Source organism: Austrofundulus limnaeus, unplaced genomic scaffold, assembly GCF_001266775.1.
Source record: "Austrofundulus limnaeus strain Quisiro unplaced genomic scaffold, Austrofundulus_limnaeus-1.0 Scaffold4, whole genome shotgun sequence".
Lineage (NCBI taxonomy): Eukaryota > Metazoa > Chordata > Actinopteri > Cyprinodontiformes > Rivulidae > Austrofundulus > Austrofundulus limnaeus.
In genome coordinates, this window is record NW_013952406.1 from 2,483,276 (window position 1) to 2,508,566 (window position 25,291).

Below are 25,291 nucleotides of genomic sequence, written 5' to 3' on the forward strand. Positions count from 1 at the left end.
ACACACACACACACACACACACACACACACACACACACACACACACACACATCTTGTCATTTTTAAAGCACTTAAACACATATATTTTTAAACGTAGCAAAAATAAAAAGTCAGTGGAGTGGATTTGTCAACAAAAACAGTTAAAAACAAAATGTAAAAAAAAGAAGAAAAAAATTAAGTTTGCATTACTAAATATCAATCTGCAACTTCTATACTACTAATAAAAATATAAATAATGATAATAATATAATCAATGATGATTATGATGATGATGATGATGATGATAATCATAATGGTAAAATAAATAAATAATAATAAAATTTATATCAATCCAACTAAGTAAAGACTTATACAATTGTTCCACTTTTTTGCTCTGATGAAAATGAATGGCGCCCCCCTCTGGTGTCATCTTATTAAAAATGAAATGCATAAATAGAATTTATTTCAATTAAAGACCTAACACTCCTTTCAGGAGAGCATATCGCTCACCTCTATTTGTGCCAGAGTATTAAACCAGACTGCAAACAGGCGGTTGACTCTAAATAGCTCTAAACACTTGTTGGGTAAGAGTCTCAGCTACTACCACACCAATTTTTACTTCAAGATCTATAAAGCTTACTGAACTGTAGCCACTTTTGTGTAATTTAAGGTCAGTTGGCTGTGGCAACTATCAGTTTTATTTAGCTTCAAAAGTTAATTAGTTGTTGGTGTATATCAAAAGGATCATAAGAGGCTTACTTTTTGGTTCAGTGAGATATTTTACTAACATGCAGACACAGGCWAAAACATTGTTGCCTTTGTTTTTATGCTTGTGTTTATGCAGCTGTCTAATATTTATTATTTTAATTTTATTTTTTAATATGATTAATTAGTCAAAGCAAAGTGAACCTGGAGATAAATGCAATATGAAGTGTTCCAGTGTATCTCGGCTGTGGTTTTCAAGAAAACCAGGGTTTGTTTTGGTTTTTGTTGGTGACTGTAATGTGAAAAAAAAACCTTGTGTTGCTGCTCAGCTCAGTTACATCATATTCTTAGAACCATTTGGGGGGAAACGGTCTTAATTTATAGATGTCACTCTTTCGGTTAAAACACRCCACACAGCAGCAGCCTGATCCTCTGTTTGATTGGCTGCAGACCATATAAGAGGTGACAGTTACTTCCTCAAAGAGCTGAGTCAGCAGCCACTGATGGTAATACATACACATCTTCTTTAACCAGCCTATTTTTATTCCCCATTCTCGAAACCAACCAGAAACAAACACAACAGACGATGCCCTGTGATGCAGAAACTGCCTCCTTCCTGTTTGTTCAACCGTTTCCCTCAGAGGTCCTGTACTCTCAATCAGACTCATGGGAATCCCTTCGGTCACACGACTGCTGATTACATCTAACAGGAGATAAGAAGAAAAAAAAAGAAAAGAAGTTTCCAGTCAGGGAAGTCCATCAAACTTATGACGAGAAAGTCAAGAAAGATTCATTTATAAGGGAAGTGAAAAGTTCTCACATTTCTAAAAGTGTATTTGAGCTTGTATAATTTTGGAACCCTAACTAAAACAAAAGTTTAAACAAAGGTGAAGAAGTTGTCAAACTCTCACACTGCAGTGGTTTTTTTGAGTTTCTAAAATGGGAGGCACCACTGTCAGGTTCCTCGTCTAATTTCTCTCTGGAGCTGACCCCCTGTCTACCTAATGGAAGACGTTTAGGACTTTTCTTTTTGATGAATCCTAGTGTTGGGTTGGGTTTACTGAGGTATACCTTAGTGCTGCTATAGACTCGGACCGCTACAACTCTTCACGTTTGTGCACGGAATTATTGCCTCAGTTAGCCTGTTTTCAAACCACCCAGACAAATCTTTCTGTTTCTCTGGGATCTTTCATAAAACAGTTCTGCAAAATGATTGATCAGACCAGTCCATCTTCCCAAATCATTCAATGGATGCGTTCAGAAATGAAGCGAACATTGCGGAACTGAAAGATGTAGAACTAAGCTGAGCCCTCGTAACATTTCAAAACATAATTAACTCAGTTTAATGATTCCCTTAGTGGTTAACTAGTTTTTAAATTAAATACAAAGTGACAGTGAACTTCATTGATATTCCCTCAATAATAAACAGATTTTTTGGTGTTTAATCTAGCTGGTTGTCATCACTTCATCACACTGTTWTGTTGTGACACCACCTTACATTTTCACGTCAGCCAATTCGTTCATGTTACTACCAGGACCGGTCCGTGGCATAGGCAGGATAGGCAAATGCCAAGGGTGCCGTCTATTTAGGGGCAAGGGCGGAGCCATTGGGTGGCCAGGGCCACCACAGACAAATATTTGGCCACCCTGCTCTACACCCCGCTTCCACAGTGAAACAACCTTTAGGGGTGTAATARTCCTCCTGAACAGTTGGTGGCAGTGTTTAACWGWTTGAAACATCACCAAGCTCTATCACTGAAGAAGAGTAATGACAAGGAAGTGAAGTTTTGGCATCCTAAATGGGCAACAAAAAACATTTGATAACTTTTTAACAGAGTATAGTTGATCTAGTCTGTAAAAAATCTGTGGTTATTCACGTTTATGAAGGTAACTTGCTCTGAGGGTTCCTCAGTCTGCTTTGTTATTCCATCTCCATGTTCTGCCTCTTATTCAAGGGTCATGGAGGCAACAGGTCCAGGAGAGAAACCCAGACTTCCCTCTCCCCAGTGACACTTTCCAGCTCGTCCTGAGGAACCACAAGGCATTCCCAGGCTAGAGAGGACACATAATCCCTCAAGGGATTCATGGGTCTTCCCTGGAGCCTGCTACCAGTGGCACGTGCCCAGAACACCTCTAAAGAGAGGTCTCCAGAAGGCATCCAGATGTCAGAACCACCTTGACTGACTCCTTTCCCCTCGGATGATGGAGCTCCTCATCGTATCTCTAAGGCTGAGCCCGGCCACCCTACGAAYGAAGCTCATTTCAGTCGTGTCTGGGATCTCGTTCTTACGGTCATGATCCATGCCTCATGACCGCGAGGGTTGGAAAGTAGACAAACCAATAAACTAGAGCTTTACCTTTCAACTCAGCTTTCTTCACCACGACTGACCGAAGCAACGCCCTCATTACTGAAGATGAGGTCCCAATCCGTCGATCAATTTCCCAGTCCATCCTACCATCACTCATGTACAAGACATTCACATACTTAAACTCCTCCACTTGAGGCAGAGACTTCCCCCCGACCTAGAGGCGGCATTTCACCCTTTTCCAGACGAGAACCATGGCCTCAGATTTAGAGGAACTGACTCTCTGTTATGTTAATAATACGAATTAAGAGAGCAACATGGCAACATGTGACTCATTGTCTGTTGAAGAATGTTCATGGGTTGACTGGGTTATTTTAGTGCTTTAGAATTAGCTTTTGATAAAATGTTCAACGCGTTAGTGCTTTAAAATTAGGGGACCTAAATATTTGAGTTAGTRTTTTAGGGCTAGTGGAACAAATTTTTAGATTAGTGCTGCCCATCAYTATTATTATTATTTTTAGTGTTTTACTGATTTTATGGTTTTATTACTCCTGAGAATTTAGTAAAATGTTCTTCAAATGGTTGGAACTGCTTCAGTCCACAGCTGCTTGTTACAATGAACAGGTGTACCTCACTGCTGTCAGCAGATGTCAGCAGGTATGAGGTAGACATTTGGTATTCTTTTTCAAATGGATTATATCGTTACGTTAACATATGTATATAATTTTAAAGACAAAACTATTTAATTTGTTTTGTGAACACATGTAATCTGACAATGAGATTTAGAAAATTGAACAAGGGGCACCACCTGAAATCTTGCCTAAGGCGCCAAATTGGCTACAGTTGGCCCTGGTTGCTACCACGCTTCACAGCAAAAAGGTGCACCAGGGGTGGGCTGGATTTGATTTACCGGTACTTTGCTGCCTCAGTCCCTTCAGGAATCATACAAATGCGAACAGAAGGCATCGAAGTCTCGCACTGACGTGTCTTGAGAAAAAGCATCGAGTCTATTGACCTTCAGACCCCAAGGTCAAGAAAGATGGCCRCTCATCCTGAGCCTGGTTCTGCTGGGACTTCCCTCATGTTAAATGTGAGTCATTTATCATCATTGGCACAAAATTCTACTGAATTAGATTTGCTATTTTAGGATTTGTAATGGGCTCTAAGATTACACTTCTGCTGTGAGTTGGTGCAACATAAGAGTGAATTAAAATCTTTGAAACAGCAGCTACTTATCATTAAGCTTCTGATGATGTGTTAGATGCTGTTTTTCACAAGCGATGAAGTCAGAATTTAATTTTAGAGATATTCTGGAGGGGTGGCCTGTACAAACACCATGTCCGCAGCATCCGCTCAGACTTTATTTATCTTCCTGGCTTTACAACAAATAGTCTGAAAGATCAGTAAGCGAGACAATGTCCAAATATAAACGCACATATTCCAGCATGTTTTCTCAGACTTRAGTGTATTTTTGCTGAACTGTATGCTGCTTTTGACTCACTATGAAACTGTGGATTGTTCAGATTTGGCATCAGAAAAAAATAGATAATTCCTTGTTCTTGCAGAAATAATTATAACTGGACCAAATTGTGCATGTTTTTTTTTTGATCATCCCATGACCAAACTACAAGAAAATGTATGCAGACAGTTCCACAGCTAAAGTTGCACTAGTATAAAAAACTTTATTTTAGACACAAAAAAACATTTAATAGATTTTTAATTAACTGACAAGATTTTCTTGTATGAAACTAATATTAATAATTACAAACTTCACTAAGGGCGTAAGGGAAACTCATTACTCAGCTGCTAAGAGAATCGCATATTTTTTGTGTTTGATAATACCAGATAAAATGATGAACAATGACACATTTAATTGAAAATTTAATAGCCAATCCATTGAATAATGTTCACATATTACAGTATTTAAGTGAGAAAAACTGTGCCACATTTACAGTTACAAATACTAATTCAAACAACAAAACAAGAGGGAAAAAAAGTGGAACATGAACCTTAAAGTGACAGAAATACGTTAGGTACTTGAATCACTCTGTTTAATGATATAGAACATTTAGAAATTATAACAAATGTAAATGTAATTTTACAAAAACCCTGTGACCAGGTTATGATTTATGATGCAACTCATTTGGCAGAGACATTAAATGCAGTGCAATTCTAAAACAGCAAGTAGCTTATACAAAAACTGAAATTCCTTATTTAAAGAATAAAAACATGTAACCATTTAAAATGTCAATAAACAGAAATATTTCAAAAATACCATTTTCTTATGTATGGTTATTTGTTTAAAATCCATCTAAAAACAGAGGAAAAGAAGAACGATGTTCTCAAAAAGCAAAATATCACATATTACACAGAATGAAAATCAAAAATTCAGACGAACTTGTTTTTTTTTTTTAAAGAACAACTTTCATATATATTTTTTTTAAACCGTTTTCGATTTGTGATGTGGGGCAATTTTACAGAGGAATAAAAACAAACTGTACAGGTAAACTGTGTGTAGAGACAGAGAAATAAATCGTTAAATGCTCAGCTCAGAATCCCCCCCCCCCCAAAATGACAGATAAAGAAACTGAAGAACTGAAGTTCACATAGGAGACGCAACATCCATGTTTACAGTGATCGAATCTATAAAAAGGAAACAAGAAACTCAGATTAGTCCAAGCTGGCTAAAATCAGAAATCAAACAGTTTTAAAGATAAAACGTTTTGTACAAACTTAATACAGAAAATGTAGCTGTTGTGTATCGGGGTGTAACAGTACATGTATTTGTACCAAACGTCACGGTGTGGCTGCTTGGCTCAGGTGCAGAGAAGGACACGAGGAACAAGTTGGTCACAGATTAGATCTAGAAATGGGTGCTTGTTATATTTAACTGAAAACAAGGACCTGCCTGTTTGTTTCAGTTTAGCTATGTGGAAGTTTACAGATTAGTATAGCAAGCATTTATGTTATATAATGCATGCACTAAGACAGGTTATTTGTGTATTTTATCAGGGTATAAACAGAACTTCCTGAAATAAATTAAACACCATCACAATATTTTTTAAAGGCAGCAGCAAACTCTTGAACTTTAATTCAGGGTAACTATAAAGTAATAAATTATTGTCATTTCTTACTTAACTTTTGTAGTAAGTGTAGTATTTTTAGTAACTGGACACATACTGTATTTATTCATGTATAAAACTAGAGATTTAACCCTAAAAATCATCCATAAAGCGGAGGGATAGTATTATACACGGGCTACTGATAATTAGATTTTTATGCTCTGTAAGCTCAGAAAATGATAATCGTATTATACACGAATAAATACGGTAGTTACTTCCTCGCTCAAATAAAAACTGACTTATATACAGCTCTTATTTACTTAAGCTTAACACAAGACAAAAAGTGATTTCATTGTTACAGGGAGATGGGATTTTTTAGGAAAAAGGCTAGAGAAAAAATTTATTATAGTTTGGTAATTGTTCAAAAAAAAAAAAAGACTTTACTTTATAATGGCATAAATTTTTGCTAAATTTCATTTCCAACCTATTACAACCCCGCAGACACCCTGTTTATATTCCTAATATTAGGAGTCGTTCTGCTCCTTTAGCAATCAAATGCTGAGAAATCAGGTGTGTGTGTTCCCTATTTTATTTATTTTGTATTTTTGCAATGGGAGAAATTCCTTGGAAATGTATTGCTTTTTATTTTGTGTCATGTCTAGTTCTAATTACTCAAAGCAAACACACCTAGTTGTTTTTTTTTTCGCAAAATGTTCCCAACCCAAGAAAGAAAAACCTTTCTGGAGCTTTTCAAACTTAAAAAAGAATATTTCAATAATTTAGTTATTTTAAAGATCTTTAAAATAATAAAATAAATTCTACCTTGCTGCACATAATTTCCTTCTTTAGAGCCTACCAAGTAGCAAAGATACCATTGTTTTTCTGTCTCTGCTTCTGTGAGGTTTATTGTTAAAAACAGACAAATGAAATAAGTGTTTTCTATTTGTTTCTTGTTCTTTTTCTTTTTTCTAATGTACTGAAGCAGTGTTAAACCGTGACCCTTGTCTAAAGGCGCATAGCGAACTGTGACATGGGCATACTGTTACACCCCCGGTGCGTACGCAGAGTTTGTGACTGACCCAGATGTCCTTGGCTGGTTTCAGCTTCACCGGGAATCAGAGAGTCCAGAGAGTCCAGGGTGCGCGGCGACATGAGGAACAGGTCACTGGTGTTTCCAGAGTTGGTGCTGTGAAAACACACGCAAAGAAAACAAACAAACCAAGAAACTGAATTATAGCGCAGAGCAAAATGTTCATGACAAATAGATCAGGCTATTTCTGTTAGTCCAGGCACTTTCTGTATAACTGCTGTGACGTCTTTGTAATTCCGMTTTACCACAAGTGAAAAGGTTTTTTTTTTCTCTACTTAAAAATGAAACATTTTATCAGAGTTGTGAGTACATTAGTCATCAATTACTTTCAACTTACTATGTGAAATAGTTGGATATTTGCGTCAGTATGCAGAAATGTGACAGCTTTGAGGTAAGACTGGGCCAATATTTAAAATGTTCGATTCTGTGATGTTTTTTTATTTTTGTCTTACGCCCAATGAGCACAATGACACAAAAGACACACTGTAAGGATGCTAATGGGAGCTTCTTTCAAGTCATTGTCACAACAATTGGTAAGCAGGGTGCGTTAAAGAGGATCGAACAAAGTTATAAAACAACTCCCTGTTTTTTGGTTTCTGCTTGTGGTAAACTAAGAACATGTTTTCTATGTTTTCTGTTCCCACAGAAAAAAATGAAGTGATGTGGAATAATCTTCAAAAGATTATCTTTTTAATTTTTTAATATCTAAAACCTTTAATCACCTCCTCACAGATGTGACAAAAAATGGTTCAAGAGATGCAAATGAATCTGAATGAAGAGTTTGGACAGAACGTCCTGAAGGCAGGAGTACGAACTGATGACTTACATCATGCTTGTGTATTAGTAATGGAAGCTATGATGTGAACGACACACAGAACAAAAAATCATCTAGATGTGATAACTGCAGCTACATGGATCTATCYAGCAAACATAAAAGTGACAAAACGCACACACAGCCCTACATGCCACCTCCCCAACGAAAGGGCCTACCCAGGGAATCCGTTCCCAAGCAGCTCACTGTCTGGCAAGTCCATGAACACGGAGGGACACCTACGGAGACAGGTCAGGATCTGACTGAGAAAACCTCGCAAGCCACCAGCACGCTATCACACCTACAATTCACCACAGTAAACATGGCTAACGTTTGGTTTGCAGAGTCCCCTGATGTTAGTCGACCTCACTTTACCACCGGAACCTGCAGCTTTTCTTTTGCTGCTTTTACTTACTTTATTTATTTTTATTATCTTATTTTATTTATTTTACAAGACAAAGATAATTGATGTCTAATGTCATTTTAAATATTTTTCTCAGATTTTTGGCTTGTTTTTAAAATTGCTGCTCTAGTGCGGTTCTTTTTTTTTTTTTAATTCTCCTTTTATTTTAACATAGAACAACAAAAGCGTATTTATTTAGTAGTATTTTTCTATTTAAACACCAAAAATTTGATCAGCTGTGCAAACGCTCAGAAGAAAAACAAAGTCTCATATAGCCCAGGTCAACTCCAGGCAAATCTTTAATTTTAATCTGAACCTGGATAATTTTGAGTTTGCAGTGCCCGCACTCAACATGGGGATGGTTTTATGAATGACATTTCTACATTATTTTATAATAATTAGAATGCTCACCATATCTAAAACATGATCTGAAATGATCAAACTTTGTACAATTATAAAAGGTTACTAACATGAGTGGGGGGGTCACTGAGTTTAGACAATAATAATGGATACTTACGGGGTAACACAGATGAACTTTGTCTTCAAATACGGCTGGGTAACTGTTAGTGAAAAAATAAAGTTATTAACACACTTCCAACCAGGAAATAATGAGCATTATATAGAATTAAAACTCCACAGAGATCAAGACAAACAAGACTTACTCATGGAGTCACCACCTGGCTCAGGTTCATGAGCTGCATCTGGCCTACAATATTTCCCAAAAGCATCCTCTTTGGGAATATCGGGATACAGATAAACCAGAGGTGAAACCAGAATGTTGGTGGCATCCATGATCTTGTAGCCCATGATGATGTCAGCAAAGGACATGTTGCTGAGCTGTTGCTTGGTGTACGGCTCCACTGACTGTATCTGAGTCTTTCCTATAAACACAGAAGGGTTAAATCAATGCAAATACTAAAACAAAAAGCAAATACTAAAAAACAGTGGCGCTCCCAAACGACTTACCGCCGATATCTTTTTCTACCCAGGTGAATGTAATACCCCCCTCCTTGCTGCTCTCGCTGAAGCGCAGCAGGAAAGTGCCAGGAGGTTTGGGACTCAGAATGGCTCTTTCCCTCTCCTTGCTGATAAAACCCATGATGTACCTGGTAACGAACAGGAGACTCATCAATACTCGCAGAACTTTAAAAAACAGCCACCCGATGATCACACTGAAACCATTTCCCCAACGTAACGAGACGTAAACAAACAATTCCAGACGTAACAAAGGGACTAAAGTCTAAGTAAAGGACGACCTCTCACCCTTCGTTCCACAGCGCGAGGATATATTTCTTCACCAGGTCGATGATGTTGTCCAGCCACACCCAGAAGGAGAAGCCTTTGCCAGCCATGTTTTCCTGAGGGGAAAAAAACAGCAAATAAATATAATAAATCTCAAAGAAAGTCAAACGACAGTGTAGACAGTAAAGTGTTTCTGGTTGTCAAGTGATGTACCTTACAGAACTTGGCCCATGTTATTTGGCATCCGGAGTAGTTGACAGAGGGCCCTGAATGCACAGGGGGAAAATTGTTGGCATTTAAAAACAACAACTAACTAACTAACTAACTAACTAAAACAAAAACACATTTTTAAAAAAATAATAATTTTACCAAGTAGTTTCTCAGCCAGAGTGGTCAGCTGCTCGATGGTCAGGCCTCTCTTTGTGGTTGAGGAGAACTGCCAGCTCAGCACCTCGGCCACCTGGTCCCAGGTCCCCACAGGAGGCTTAGTGAAGAAGTTCACGTTCTGTGCAGAGAGACCAAATCGTAAGACATGAAAAGCTCCTCAACGTTAACAAACAGAGTGCTGAAACGTTCTCCCTTTGCAGAATTCAAACCCCGTCCACAAGAGGGCGCTGCCTTACCTTTGGGTGATTGGTGAGCATGTTGTACCACAGGATGGAGGCCCAGGCGTTGGGCATCTGGCAGATGTTTGAAATGACTACCACAGGCAGCGAATGAGTCTGTGTGTGCGGAAGACAACTTTGTTTAAAATGTGTATTTTACTCAACAACAACAACAACATTAACTGAACACTTTTATTTTAGGAATCAATCAAATAGTGCTCCAGGATGTCTTACAACAGGGCTATTCAACTGGCGGCCCGCGGGCCGGTGACCAAAGTTCGGYCCGCCAATTGGTTCATTCATCTCTTAAGCTCAAACCCCCGGTTTTCTACTTTAATTATGCTAAGTTGTTTTAATTAAACATAGACATGTTTGGTATCTATAAAAATGTCAGAATCTTGGCTAGAAGCTGGTGAAAAACATTTCTATAAACACTCAAGACAGTTAAAACTACAAGCAGTTGAAGATAAAATGATAAAAGTGAAAATAAAATTGGTTTAAAAAATTTGGCAAGTCAGAGATGTCAAAATATTATTTGTGTCTAATAATAGGAGGCATTATGTTATTTTTGTTTTTGATAATGTGTGATTATCACTACTTTTATAGGGTTCTGWATGTTATATTCATGATTAAATGCAGCAAAATAAACTAATTCAAAGGTAACATATCTTCGTAATACTTGGTTTATTTACAAAATAACTTTAATTGCAGGATGTTTGGCCCCTCAGCTGTTGACTGGCAGTAACTGTGGCCCCCGGAGCAATTTAGTTGAATAGCCCTGTCTTATAACTTAAGACTGATTCAATAATAGTACAGAAATTGAATATTCAACATGTAGCTTACCCACAAAGAAACAGGAAAGAGTTAAAAAAAAATCTAACCTTGCCCCAGTCTAAACATGCTGATTACCCTGCCTACAGCACTATAAAAAACACTAGAGGTTAAAGCTGAGGAGGCTTATCTGAGAGAAGATCTCTTTTAAATTCTGAGGTYGAGACAGACCGGAGGCAGGAAAATTTGTAAATTACTCATTTTTTTTGTGACAAGCGTTGCACGTGTCAAGAAAATTTTCACTCAAAATGGTGTTAGATGTACCACAACATCGTGTCAAGTTGTTAGATAAGCTGGAAATGCTCACCTCCAGATCTACTTTCAGGCCTTGGTGATAGACTTCTGTCTCAAATGTGATGAGGTGAAGCTCCTCTGTTACAATCAGAGAGGCCTAGAGAAAGCAGATTCTTTTAAAGCTCTAAATGTTTAATAATCACGAGTTTCACCAAACTCTCACTTTTAAATGGTAAACAAAGCTTTCTAAAAAAGAAGAAAACAAAAAACAGACTTTCCATGTAAAACTTGGACGTCAGTAAAGATAAAACTTACATCACTATTAGTGCGACCACCATTGCCACATCTTTGTTCCCTTAAGGTCTGAAACAAAACAGGAAGTCAGTTCACAGAAGGCCCTTTATCAATYCACCTGATCACTTCTAATCAGCAAGAAGCTTCCTCCTAACACTCACCAAGTGTTTGAACTCTGCAGAAAGGCTCCCGTTGTTAGACTCCTCCATGTTCATGACTTTTGTGTTCGTTCCGAGGATGTTAAACTTTCGTGATCTGGGAAAACGGRTCGCAAAGCAAAACAGTAGGCCCTTTATTCATCATGATGTGCACCAAATACTTTGACTTCAAAGGAAGTTCTTGAAGCCTTACCCTCTAATTGCAGCTACATCCCCAGTTTCTCTGAAAAAGGAACAATTAAAGTCAATTAAGCCATCTTTTTTTTTTTGTGAATCTTCACTAATAAAATTTTAAAAACTCACTTGTCAATGCAGACTTTAATTTTCAGCTGGTAGTTGAGTTCAGGAAACTTTACCAGTAACCTTGAAAAACAAATCAAAAGAGTTAGGAGGATAAAACACTGGCAAATAGATTGACATTTTTAATCGTCTACTTTAAAAGTTACATTAAATATTTAACAATGTGCCTGTTTAAGGTGTTTAAATATTATAAAGATGAATTTTACCGGACTTTAGTTGTGAACTGCACTCCTGTTTTTATCACCAGAGGTCTGTCTGGATGCATGGGCATACACGGCTGTCTTTCAACCACAAAGGCACTAAAACAGAATAAAAYAAAAGTTAGGTTTCGACAACAACCTGAATTTTCAAAGTACTAACTTCATTTGAAGTATTTTGTCAGTCGTACAGAAATGATCAYTCATCTCCAGTACCTCTTCATCAGGTTTCTGAACAAGTCCACAATCTTCTCCTCCAGGGCGGGCCGATGCTGAATGATGGGGTCTCCTTTGTAAGACACCTTCTGCTGAAGCTCCTCCAGCTTCTTGATCTGTTGACGGATCTGAAGCTGGGACTCGGCCAAGGATGTGATCCTGTTCGAAAGTTAAATCCAGCTCAAACTACTGCAAAAATACTGCAATWCATCCAGCTACTTGTTAAAATGTACACATTGGGTTACTTAGAAATTCTAAGRTAAAACTACAACCCAAAGTAGTGCATTTGAAAGATGGATGGATGGATTTTTAAGTTCAAATTTGCTGGGTTTTTTTTCCTTTCCGTTCTCAAAATTGGTTACCATGTTTCAAGGCGATCCAGGCAGATATTTGGTGGGCCTCCGATGCAGGCGATCTGCTGTCTTCTCTTCCAGTCTGCTAGCTCTTCATCTGTCAGATTCTTCTGAACATAATCCATGGCAGTCAGCAGGCCCCCCATCTCCGTCACAATTTGCTATAAACAGAACACGCATCAACGTGATATTACTAATCGGTAGTCTTTGTCAAACCATGACTCATGYGAAACAGAAATAYTACAAAAAGTCCGTCGATTCCATGACRTCATTTGTTCTCCTCGAAAAGCAAGAAACTTACTGACCAAATACAGCTATATACAAATGTATGCTCTGCTTAAAACTTTAGCAGATTCTCAAATATGCAAGCGTACAACAGTCTTCAAGCTGTATTAAACCATGTTTTATCATTTTGTGCAGCGGTTTTGTATTCTTTCTTCCACTAAAAGGCCCTGATAAGACAAAAAAGTTGAATTTCCGTATCACATTTAGTTTTTGAACTTTCACAATCTGATGAAGCATAAACACCCACCCTCCTGAGCTGGTCCAGAGCGCTCAACATTTGCTCCAGCTGAGCCATCTTCTGTCTTGTGGCAGCAGCCTGGCTATTCCCGTTCAGATCCTGCGACAGCTCTGGGGACGGAGTGGACACAGAGGTTCAGCTAAAGGGTTCACAGCAGCTTCAAACCTTCTACTACAGCTCAAAGACAAGTGAGAATTCAAACCGACCCCCTTGGCTTTTCAGGGTTTTGTAATTGAAGTCAAAATCGTCTTGCAAGTTCTCGAGCATTTTCATCTTCTGTTCCATATCCTGTAAAAAAAAAAATGTTAAAGTTGTTTTAATGCAGTATTTTTAAAAGATTTAACAGCGAGTCTTTAATAAAACTGACCTGAACCCGCTTCCTGATGTCCTGAAGGTTGTGCTCCAGTATTTGCTGTTTCTCTGTCACTACAGTTCCAGTGGGATGGGCTGCCTGGCCGTTCTTCAACACAGCAAATGATAGAATATTGCATAAAAACTTCTTTACTAAAATTTCCGAAAAGACTGGTGTAACTTTCTGTACCTGTGAAGCAGTGGTGGCATTCTGCAACAGCCTCTGCTCCTCCCACAGACAACGGGCAACAATGCGAGCGATTTCCATCGGCTTCTCCAGATATTTGCTCTGCAGATGCTGCTTAATCCTGCGCAGGTTATGCTGGTAGAGCACATTGTTCTCCTGCAGGAAGCGGCTGTACTGCTGGTCTATTTCTCCCAAAAGGTTGTGGAACACCAATGTAGCGTGGGATTCCTTGTTGGCAGCGTAGGCCCTTTAAAAAGAATAAAARAAGACAGCATGAAGCCCTCATGTTATAATGATTTCTTCTTCGCACAAAGTGATTCCATCACAAAACAAAAGATCTATTTTTTGGGAGAAACTAAGTAAAAGCTTACCAGTCCTGACTTTCGATCCATGGGGCCAGGAACTGCCGTAGCTCCATAGGGAAGCTGTCACTGTACAGGTGGTAGAGTTGCTCCAGGTACCTGGTTTCCAGCTGCTGCAACTGGTTCCACTGCGCCATCTTGGCAACCGCTGTTTCAACAAAGATTCGGCAGGATTAACATCTAAGACATGCAATGAGTTTTCAGGAGTAAGCCTTAACAGAACAGCTTTCACATTTACCAGAAGGAAACGGCTAACTGTCACGGTTGCCCTGAAAATGATGACAAACCAATCCGAGGCCTCCTGTTCAGCACAGTCACTTCCTGTTCGCTGAAACACACGGCTTCCACCAAGAAATATAGGCCACCAGGAACAGCTGTTTGCTTTCTAAGCAGACTGGAGTTTATGATCTTTCACCAATGTTTCTTGCCCAAATGAGACTTATTGGAAACAATGGAAAAAAAATAAAAAGAAACAACCCACACTTCCTTTTCTCAGCTGTGAAACTGCAGCAGAGCTCATTGATTCAAAACTACAGAACCATTTCCTTACGTGACAAAAGCTGACTTTTTATGATCATATTTATTTTCGGAGAACTGCAGCATACCGTAACTTCAGAAACGTTCTTAAATTTAAAAGGTTATGTAACTCTTTTCAACGGGAGGACTTCAACCTGCACAGTAACAATAAAAAAAAGACATTCAGTAAATCCAACAAAGAGCTGCCTCCATTATCAGGCATCAGCCATTGTTCAGTGCTTACATAACGGGGATATTGTTTGCAATCTGATCTAAATTCTGAGCGAACAGTGTTGAATTGCATTGAGTATAAAGCTATATGCTTACCAATGCTTTTGTCCTTGGTAACGGACACAGAAATGTAATGACTAAACTGCACTTTCTGTTTTTAAGTATGTGTTGTTCCTAACAACAACAACAAAAAAAAGGGCTGCAAGTATCAGAAACATTTGTAAAAACAATAAGACTAGAAGGATTATTTCTGTCTATCAAAACACTAAAGTACACAGCTGAAGTGAGCTTTACATTTCAATGTCGGTCAATATTAGTGCAATATTTGTAGCTTTGGAGTACATGTGTTATACCTCTACCACATGGTACGAATATCAGTACTTTCAATAGGAGCCAACTATTGCAATAGCAAACAGTAATGGTGTGCATGTGCAATTAAATGGCAATTTTATGTAAAATTTATCCGTATACCTAAAACATGACTTTGTCTTCAGTGTTTCATGCAAAGCCATTTGCTAGACCATCATTAACTTTAACCGCAACATTATAACATTGTGTAAGTATTCTTTGGTTTTTGTCATCTCACAGATAACATTTAAAATGACCCATGTTCCTTCCTCTTTCACCGATGCATGAAAAAACAAACAAAATAAAAACTTGGTGTGAGCAAGAGAAAGCCCTCAGGGGATCACAGCAAAGAACCACCATGAAAAACTTGTGTTCACTAAATACTGTAAACAATATCATTTAAAAAAGCAGTCATCGTTATTTCCTCTAACCCTAATTTGAATAYGTTTTCTTTCTATGCACTGTTTGGATCAAGTAGTGGGTGGACTTCTGCTGAAGGTTTTATCAGGTTGATTAATAATTCAGTGTGTATAGTCAAAAGGGAGAACACCCTTGTTTCATTATTGACTACCATTTTCAGGGCATCTATAGTTCATCTTAGAAGATAAAATCACCCAAAAGCTGTTTTATTTTTGTTATATTATTATTGTAAACCAATACAGCCCTCAAGAGACTGAATATATTGTGAGGATCACTTTTATGTAGGTCACACGTTTGAGAATGATGCTCACATTACACCATTACTGACTGGTACACAGAACATGATTCTGTCTAAATATCTTAACATATAAGATTATTATTGTTGTCAGTTTTAAAATATAAAGGCATGGGTAGACTTTATTATTGAAAATGAGTCAGTGAGAGTGGATCTATCAAGCCAGTCAGGTGAGTTTGGCCTTTGCTCTAAGTTGCCAAACAATTTAACACTTACCGGCAAAGCACAATGTGATTCCTTAAAATCACATTCCAGGAAGTATTTCTTCTAAAGAAAAAAAAAAAAAAAAAAAAAGGAAACCATGCCAAGTTTCCCTTCTGTTGTCAGTGGACACGTGGGAAATGAAAAAGGGGCTACCCTTTGTGTAAAAAAATAAAAATAAATAAAAATAAAATAACTCATCTATGGGATTATTTCTGAATCTGAATCTAAAAACAAAATCTGTCACTGATGCAGCCTCTTTTGGACATGACTCCAAACCTCCAAATTAGGATTATGTAAATGTTGAAAGGACTGAATCCTGATGCAGGGTGTCTGACATGTTGGCCTGCAGATGGGATGAAGATGAGTGTGACAAGAGATGGCAAACAAGTAAATCATTTTACTGGGATCAAACACAAATCCTGGTAAAGTCCCCCCCACAGCAATAATAATGAGTTGAGCCAAAACATAAAACTAAAACCTTAAACAATTAAAACTCACTGCATGCCATGTTGATTGTAATACTTTTACACTCAGAAGAAAGTAAAATCGCCTAAATAAAGTATTATATAACTGATGTTTCACCGCCTTTACACACTGAATAACTTATGACCCAGTATAAAGTTAGCAGCGTCGTGTTAAAGCTAGCCAAGCACAATGACGTGCTTTCGTTTGATTATATAAACGCCAATGATAATACACACAAAAGTATCATAGAAAAAATATGAACTAAATGCAGAAGTTGAAATTAATCGCTTACCCGAGTCGTTGTCACTCCTTTCGAAAGTTTTTCCGACAAAAAAAATCGTAACTTTCAACTAAAATACACTAACAACAGCCAGTGCCAACTTTACTGAAAACGGAGCGAACTTAAACAAGAAAAAAACGCTCTAAAAACGACTATAATTATTTCTCTCCTCTTTTCAACACGAGAAACACATCTCCGTGTCGTCAACCGGTCGCCCAACCCATCCTMTACACTGCAGTCTTTCCAGCCAACCAAACCCCGTGATACGGTTTATTGACAGCTCAAACGACCAATAGTAATCGGCAGCTCTGACACAACCAATAAGAACTCATCTCAGGAAAAGTAAGGCGGGACGTTTTAGTTTGCTTGGTTGAGGATGCTATGTTTACTGCTGTCGCAACTGAGCTCTTCCGTTCAGCAAACCCTCCCTGTTGGCGGACCATTCACAGCCACGGCGCGTTCAGTTCATACGGAGGGAGGAGCGGCAGTTGAAGGGAACAGCCAGCCTGGAAGTCATCTGAATTACTGGCAATGCTGACGTCATCGAGTTTAATAACACAAGTGCTGTTCAGAATTGACACCTACCAGTCGAAATTAATTGACAGCATTGTCAAAACATTTTAACAATACACAAAAATAATAGAGTGGCAGACGAAAAGCCATATAAATGAATGAATAGATAAATGAATTAGGTTTTTACAATAAAAAAGAAATAAAAGTACACATATTATTTAATAAGCTTTTATTTATATTGAACTTGTAGGGCAAAAAAAGTCGTTAACATAAGGATTTGGCAAATATGAGTGAGTGAAACTAAATATAAACCAAAGATGTCCCATTGTACTGCAGGATTTACAAAAACTGTGCCAAATCTACCCAAGCAGTTTTTGCAAACGGTTTCAGTTTCAACTAAAGCAATTTAACAAGGGTGAACATACACTGTGGCAAAAACATAAATACCTTTTAGTAGCAAGCGAGACAGATTACATATCTTCGCTAAAGTCAATGCAAAGATAAAGCTGTAATATAATATGTGACCTAACAGGCCCGTGACTGATTGCTTTAAAAGTAAGAATGGTAATCATCGTCCTCACATTATCTAACATGTGCATCCTTTGTCTTGTCACTGTTCTCGGCTCCGCTCAGTTTTTTTTTTTTACGGAGAGCACTCGGCCTAATTGCATTACCCCACCCATTGATTATTTCAGTGGTGCTTCCTTGCCGCACGGTGTGCCTCTGTGAGTCTACAACAAATCAAGGCCACACAAGGAGGAGAAAATAGAAGCACTYCWGTTTTTCCTGTCTGGAGCTTCAGTTTCCTTTCACGATCTAATGTAACGAGGCTCGAACACTGTCTCGAGCCGCTTTACTCCTCTTTAACATTAAACTGTGTGGACACTGCACACTGTGCAGTAGGTGTCTGTAAAAAAGGATTGTGTTCTGGATTATTATTCCTCTATCACTATTAGCAAATAATGAAAGGTGAGCGATATGCATTCCTTCAAACGCTCGTAAATCCCAGACGTTTGTGTGTCCCTATTCAGGCGATTTTAAAACAGTGGACACATTCTCATATTTACATAGTCAGTCATCTTCTCTTCAGGTCATTCTTGTTCTGCTTGTGATTCCGTCAAGTTCTTTTATTTATTTATTTTGTTAATTAGGAACATGCAAGTGTTCTGCGAGGAGCTGTGACCATGGTGACAGCTGTTTTTCTCTCAGTGAAGCTTGGTGAGCACAAAAACAATGTGCTGATTTACAATCGAWTATTACAATAGGTGACAAACCACAATTTCAAGCACACATTCCATTCTAAACTGCAATCTTAGCCGTAAATGTTGTTTTTCTTAAAGCGTTAATATAAGTGTACTACACAAAATAGAGTACCAGRATTTTAATATAGCAAAACCTACAACTTCTTTATGCCAACGCACGTAAAAAATGTACTACATGTACATTTTTTGACTTTCTGCCTAGCCTTAAAATGCTAAACCTTTCAACAATTGAATTACAGAAAGTGTACAAACCGTCTTTTACATTTTGTGTGGAGAGTTCTGAGTTATAATACCGTGAACTAAACTTGTTTCAACACCTCAACACATTTTTTCTTTCTCCAAGAATACCTTCTCTCTGTTTCACATATGCATATTAAAGCCTCCTTTAGCACATAAACCTTGGCATTCACTTTCCTTTATCATTCGTATAATAATGTGTCAAAAAAGGGAAACATTTCTTATATTTAAGTTAAAATGTTTTACTTGTTTAAACTATTTGCTCTTTGCCCTTATAGACAATAAATCAAACCAACAGCAAATACTCTAAGAAAGCACAACAGTCAGCCTATTGGATATTTTATGAGCTAGCTCTGATTTTTGTTACAAAATCTGATATATGAGCAAACATGAGTCATCCCTGTTGGGTAAAAAAAAGAGAGAGAGAGAGAATAGAGATCAGATTAGATCATCTCTAGAAAGTCTCTATGACCATTACTGTGTCTTTTCTCATCTGACACAATCATCAAGACTGTTCCCTTCTTCTTCCTTGACTTATCTGCAGAGGCTTTATTCACGTTGGGCCTTCTTTAGATACTCTGGTTCCACCAGAGAGTCCTCAGTTACCTCTAACAGAGCCTGCATTTCTGGGCCGTCTACATTCACCAGCTCCCCTTCCTCCACCTCCACGCCCGGCCCCATCTCTTCTCCCTCTGGCTGGGCCTCCACGTCCGTCACCTCCACCATCTCTGTGTTCTGCACCACCACCTCCTCCTCCTCTCCCTCTCGGATCTTCTTGACGTGGAAGGTGAAGGGAGGAACCCGGTACACGGTGGTCTTGGAGCGGGCGTAGGTCGGGTGGTTGGGGGTGAGGGACTTCTTCATCTTGTCTCTGGAGCTTTTGATTTTGGCTCGGCGCTCCTGGTTCGGGGTCATGCGGCTGCCGAGTTTGCCCATTTTCTTCTCCAGGCTGTGCTTCGTCTTCTCCAGGTTGTCGCGGGTCTTCTGCCTCGTCTTCTCCAGGTTGTCGCGGGTCTTCTGCTTGGTTTTTTCCAAGTTTTCCTTGGTCTTTAGTTTGGTCTTCTCCATCTGCTCTTTGGAGAAGACCTTCTTTATGTTGTCCACTTGCTGCTTGGTGGCGTGTTGGATGCGTTTCGTACGAGACTCTATGACAATTTCATCCACCACAATGTCTTCATCGGAATTGGGGTTTGCTTTGTCTCCGTCTTGTCCCTCCTCAGCTATCTGCTCCAGGCCCTCCGCTGCTTTCCCTTCAGCCGTCTCTGCTGTCTTAGATTTGGATTCTTTCGGCGTCTTCACTTGGTCCTGGAGGCACAAAAACAGGAAGGATAAAAAAAATAAACTGTTAGATTGCTGAAGCAGAGGGCCTAACTAAGCAACATGTTTAATTCTATGTCTAATATCAAACTGACGTGGATAAATACATTTAAATGTAAACAATAAAGGCCGGTTTGTGAGAATTATTTGCTTGGAAAATGTGTGGGGGAAAAAAAGGAATCAGAATAAAAATGAAAAAGTAAAAGTAAGTAGTGAGAGTATTGGTTCAACCGAATGACCAGTGAACTGCTGTAACTGGTGCAGATCGCCATCTAGTGGTCGGTTTTCTGCCATCATTGAATTGCCACCTGATTAAATCAAGTCAGAGACAGAAGTTATTGATTTCTATTATGAGACTCAAACGTAAAACAAAAATGAAATAACTTGGCCTGAGAGACAGTTGATTTCATCTGCAAATGTAGTCAGAATGAAACTAAAGCCAACAGCTTTTTTTTTTTTTTTTGCACCAAACCACATTATTTCCTGTCATTTGCCATTGTCATTTTTGGCACAAAMGCATTGTTTGGGTGAAATCTTTAGAAAAGGTTAAGTAAAAACTTTACATAGTAAATTAAGAATTAATTTAATTAATAAAGAAATGATAAACCTTTTCTAAAAACCTTTTCTAATGCACAAAACTTATTTAAAGGGAAAAGACTTGGTGGTTAGATTAGTTTCATTTTATACTAAGATCTGCAGAACAACACGTTCACACTTGGTCAGGGAWAAATCGTATGTGCAAACCGAAATGGAGGCATAGTGCAAGAGTTGTATTCAGCAATTCAGAAAGTAAACCATCAGTCAAGAAAGTTGTGCAGATTTATTCTTTTACTTTAACTCGTAGATGAAACGGTTGATAATTCCACATTCCACGCAGTGTTTTGAAGTTATCCCCGAGGACACAAGGAAAAAAAACTCGTATTTAAGAAAATCTGTAATGCGTAAAGCAAACTGTGCTGCTAACAGCTGGAAAACCAACATTATACTTTACTATAAGTAAAAAATAGGAGAATAAAATCCCACAAAAGAGTTGTGTTTGCGACGCCTGGGGAGGGGGTGTCATGCTCCCACCCTTCTGTGTATCAGTGTCTCACCTCATTGCATCTTTACTCAGTAACTACTGACTTTACTCACTGCTAAAACCAAATTCTATAGAAATGAAACAACTTAGTCACCATGGCAAGCCCAATATAAGTTAACCGTGTGACTCGAGCTTCCATGCGGTTTTGGTTGGATTCAGCCGAGTGCTTTGTTTACACTGAATGCAGACCCGCATTTCAGATTTGCTTTTAKTATAYCCGTAAAATCACTCAAACGGCTCTRTTTCTTCAGGAAAGCATTTTAAATATTTAATTTCTGATTTCATATTTTGTAATGAGTTCCCTTTAAACATGGCTCCTGACAATTGACAATGACAATTTCAGCCATTATCGATGCCCGATATAATTATTGCTATTATGGCCGATAACTGATATTTACCGATATTACACAAACAGACTAATTATATTATACAAATACGCACAAACACACTTGGGTCTTTTTTTTTTGATACTGTAAATAAATGACCAGACCTCTGACATGGCTCTACTTCAGTTTTTCCTGGCTACGCAGCGTCAGTATCACTGTCATGATCAAACAGATGCTGCTCAACCAACCACCTCCCCTCCCAAAACAGAAACTAAAGCTAAAAAGTGGGAAATCAATAATGGACGTTAACATCTGCCCAGTTTTACATGTCGGACCAATACAGATATTCTAAAAAGATAAGAGATAAGATAAGATAAAACTTTATTGATCCCACAGTGGGGAAATTTGCACATTACTGCGGCTTAATCCAGGAGAGGCAGAGAAGAATAATGAAAGATAAATAAAAGATAAACAAAAACAACCCCACAATTTACACATGTGATATATAGTAATGTACATATACCAACGCACATATACACATGTACATAAACACATATGCATATTTATATACATATATACACCATAAAGTACAGTACAAAAATGAATATATATGCAGGTGCATATTACTGATGCCAGTGTAGGTGATTTGTCCAAGTGACTGATGACATCATGATGTGTTTATACAGTCTAACTGATGACATCTTGATGTGTTATACAGTCTAACTGATGACATCATGATGTGTTATACAGTCTAACTGCAGTTGGAATGAATGACCTACAGAAGCACTCCGTCCTGCAGTGAGGATGTTTAAGTCTCTGACTGAAGGAGCTGCTCAGGCCCCCCACGGTTTCATGCAGAGGGTGGTGGGGGTTGTCCACGATGGCTGTCAGCTTTGCCAACATCCTCATCTCACCCACCACTACCACAGGCTCCAGAGGACATCCCAGCACAGAGCTTGACCTCTGTATCAGTTTGTCGATCCTGTTCCTGTCCCTTTCAGTACATCCAGCCCCACAGCAGACCACTCCATAGAAAAGGGCAGATGCTACCACCGTGTCGTAGAATGTCTTTAACAGAGTCCTACAGACAACAAAGGACCTCAGCCTCCTCAGTAGGTGGAGTCGACTCTGGCCCTTCTTATACAGGATGTCTGTTTGTAGTCCAGTCCAGCTTGTTGTTGAGGTGAACACCCAGGTACTTGTAAGAGTCCACTGTCTCAATGTCTTTTCCCTGGATGTTCACCGGTGCTGTAGGGGGTGACTTAAAATATGACCATGTGACCAGTATCGGCTGATACCAATAAGAAGGCCAATATATCGAGCATCCCTAGTTTGGATATTGCCAAATAAACATTTCTGCCTAAATCAGTGGCACATTTGGGACAGATGTGAAGCACTTGCTCATTGGCGACRAACGTCTTGTGCAATTTGTTCTGTCCCACCCCTCAACACCATTTTAAAACACAGCAGAAGAGCTACGATGTGTAAAAAAAAATTGTGTAGGTCTTCTGGAYGGGTTCTTCTCTAATGAAACGTTTCGTCTCTCCTCCAAGAGACTTCTTCAGTCTGAGAGTTTCAGGCAAAATTCAGGCTTTTAAGCACTGCCTCCATGTGACTGATACTCACATCACATGGCTATCGTTGACACCTAATTAACACCTATTGTTAACAGGGGGTGGAGTGATACTGTCAATAGCAGCACTGTAGGAGGGGGACAACTGAAAACGGACGCCTCCACCTCTGTTTAATGATGGACGGTCTTTCTTCACAAAAATGGCTTCTTTTACTCCTCTCTCAAACCAGCGTTCCTCTCTATCAAGAATGAGAACATCCTCATCTCTGAAAGAGTGACCGCTGGCCTGTAAATGAGTGAAAACTGCAGAGTTCTGGCCGTTAGACGTAGCTCGTCTGTGTTGGGACATTCTTTTGAACAGTGGCTGCTTTGTTTCCCCGATGTATAACTGGTCGCAGTCCTCCTGGCACTTAACAGCATATACAACATTGCTCTGTTTGTCACCGGACACCGGATCTTTGGGGTGAACCAGCCTTTGYCGTAATGTGTTTTGGGGTTTGAAAGCCACTGGGACATCATGTTTAGAAAATAAACATCAGTTTCTCTGAAACACCCGCAACAAATGGAATAACCACTGGTTTGGGTCTGGGTTTGGGGTCTTCATTTTCACCTGAAGGTTGCATGGAGTCCTGTCTGTTTTTTACCTGGATAACTGAGATGCATCAGGACATACGATGTGTAAAAATAATCATGTAAACAGAGCGTCTTCATCACCCTGTCTGTCTTGAAAAATACCCAATGCTTGTCTTAAAAAAGGGGGGAGATTCCTTGCATCCCTGAGAGGTGGTACAGCATCAGGATGAACAACGAGTCTTAAACTGAAGACATGTTTATAGAAGAGGATCAGTTCGGTCCTTGATATCCGACTTCTGAAAGACAAACACCTGTTAGACCAGATAAGCAGAGCAGTTCTCCGGGCAGTTCAAATACTGCCACATGATCCTATCATAAAACGGACATTGCCTCCTTATCTGGCGGTGARCGCGGCGGGCCCAGCCAACCCGCTGTGTGTGCGTTTATTTTCAGCTGGCCTTTCCCTCTTTCTGGATTCCACCAACCGTCCTCTGGCTTCCAGCCGCCGCATTGCTCGCTCCTACAGACGGCCCCCCCCCCGACTCCCCACCACTCCACCAAACAACACCGTCCCCTGCCGTACAGCAACAGATAAACACAGCCCTAACCATAGCAACCAACGCCCTCACGTTGTCCCAGCCGCGTGCCAAAGTTGAGCTGGATAAACAGCTGACAATGCACAAGCACATATTGATGGGAGTTGTCATGTGTGACACATCGCAGAGAAATTGAAAGAAGTGTAATTTACAGGCAGACATACGGAGCAGCCCGAGTTATCTGAGCGACGCTAAAGGAATGTTTGTTGTTTGCACACTTCAATTTACAGCATTCAAATCTATAAAAGTGGATATATTTTCTTTTATCAAAATTAATAAAATGCAGTGGTAGTAAAAGAAATATGTGGGAATTTATGTAACTGTATCCATGTACGGACAAAAATGGACATAAACAAAAGTAAAAGTGCCTAAATATGAAGACTTTGCAGCTAAAACAAAAACAAGTAAAAACTGTTTATAAAATTTAAATATCCATTGTGACAGACAGACAGACAGATACATACTGTAGCTATACATACAGTTTGGTATCACATCCTAATAAAAGATCTAATACGGAATTTATTAATGCTCTATGAACAGGTTATTCATGGATATATAAACACTTTATAAAGCTTTAAATATCATTTACATCATGGAAACCATTGATTCATTCATTTAGAAGAAGGGTCAAAACTTTGTTTTTGTAAATTTATGGGCAGTCTATGTTTAAGTAATTTACTTTTTGTGTTTTTTTTCTCTCGGCTGTTCAGTGGAATGAAAAATGGTAGTTTTTTGGTTGATGTATATTTAGTTATATTTACGTAAATATTTTGATGTATGAATGTATGTATGTATGTATGTATGTATGTATGTATGTATGTATGTATGTATGTATGTATGTATGT

General features: G+C 38.8%; 2 protein-coding genes across 3 annotated transcripts in view; both read right to left on the bottom strand.

The window, feature by feature from the left end:
- Positions 1-4,858: 4,858 nt before the first annotated feature.
- stat3 (signal transducer and activator of transcription 3 (acute-phase response factor)) lies at positions 4,859-17,204 on the bottom strand. Of its 2 annotated transcripts, XM_014023178.1 has the most exons (24): positions 16,981-17,204; positions 14,219-14,357; positions 13,851-14,094; positions 13,677-13,769; positions 13,516-13,597; positions 13,319-13,419; positions 12,796-12,947; positions 12,434-12,592; positions 12,227-12,319; positions 12,024-12,083; positions 11,914-11,943; positions 11,724-11,817; positions 11,584-11,631; positions 11,342-11,425; positions 10,222-10,320; positions 9,968-10,103; positions 9,812-9,864; positions 9,620-9,714; positions 9,323-9,462; positions 9,019-9,237; positions 8,874-8,916; positions 8,133-8,192; positions 7,132-7,238; positions 4,859-5,633 (listed from the first exon to the last, which is right to left on the bottom strand). In XM_014023178.1, exons 2-24 carry the CDS (start codon positions 14,344-14,346, stop codon positions 5,593-5,595), a joined length of 2,361 nt encoding a protein of 786 aa, XP_013878632.1. In that variant the 5' UTR covers positions 14,347-14,357; positions 16,981-17,204; the 3' UTR covers positions 4,859-5,592. The 2 variants fall into 2 exon arrangements, with proteins under 2 accessions (XP_013878632.1, XP_013878639.1); XM_014023185.1 differs by lacking the exon at positions 8,133-8,192 and having other exon boundaries at positions 16,981-17,203.
- Positions 17,205-17,695: 491 nt separating this feature from the next.
- The window catches only part of cavin1a (caveolae associated protein 1a), a 27,575-nt gene continuing 19,979 nt past the window's right edge, over positions 17,696-25,291 (bottom strand). Inside the window, exon 2 of the mRNA XM_014023197.1 lies at positions 17,696-20,285. Within this exon, the coding sequence (XP_013878651.1) occupies positions 19,530-20,285 (756 nt within the window). The 3' untranslated portion in view covers positions 17,696-19,529. The remainder of the gene's footprint in view (positions 20,286-25,291) is intronic.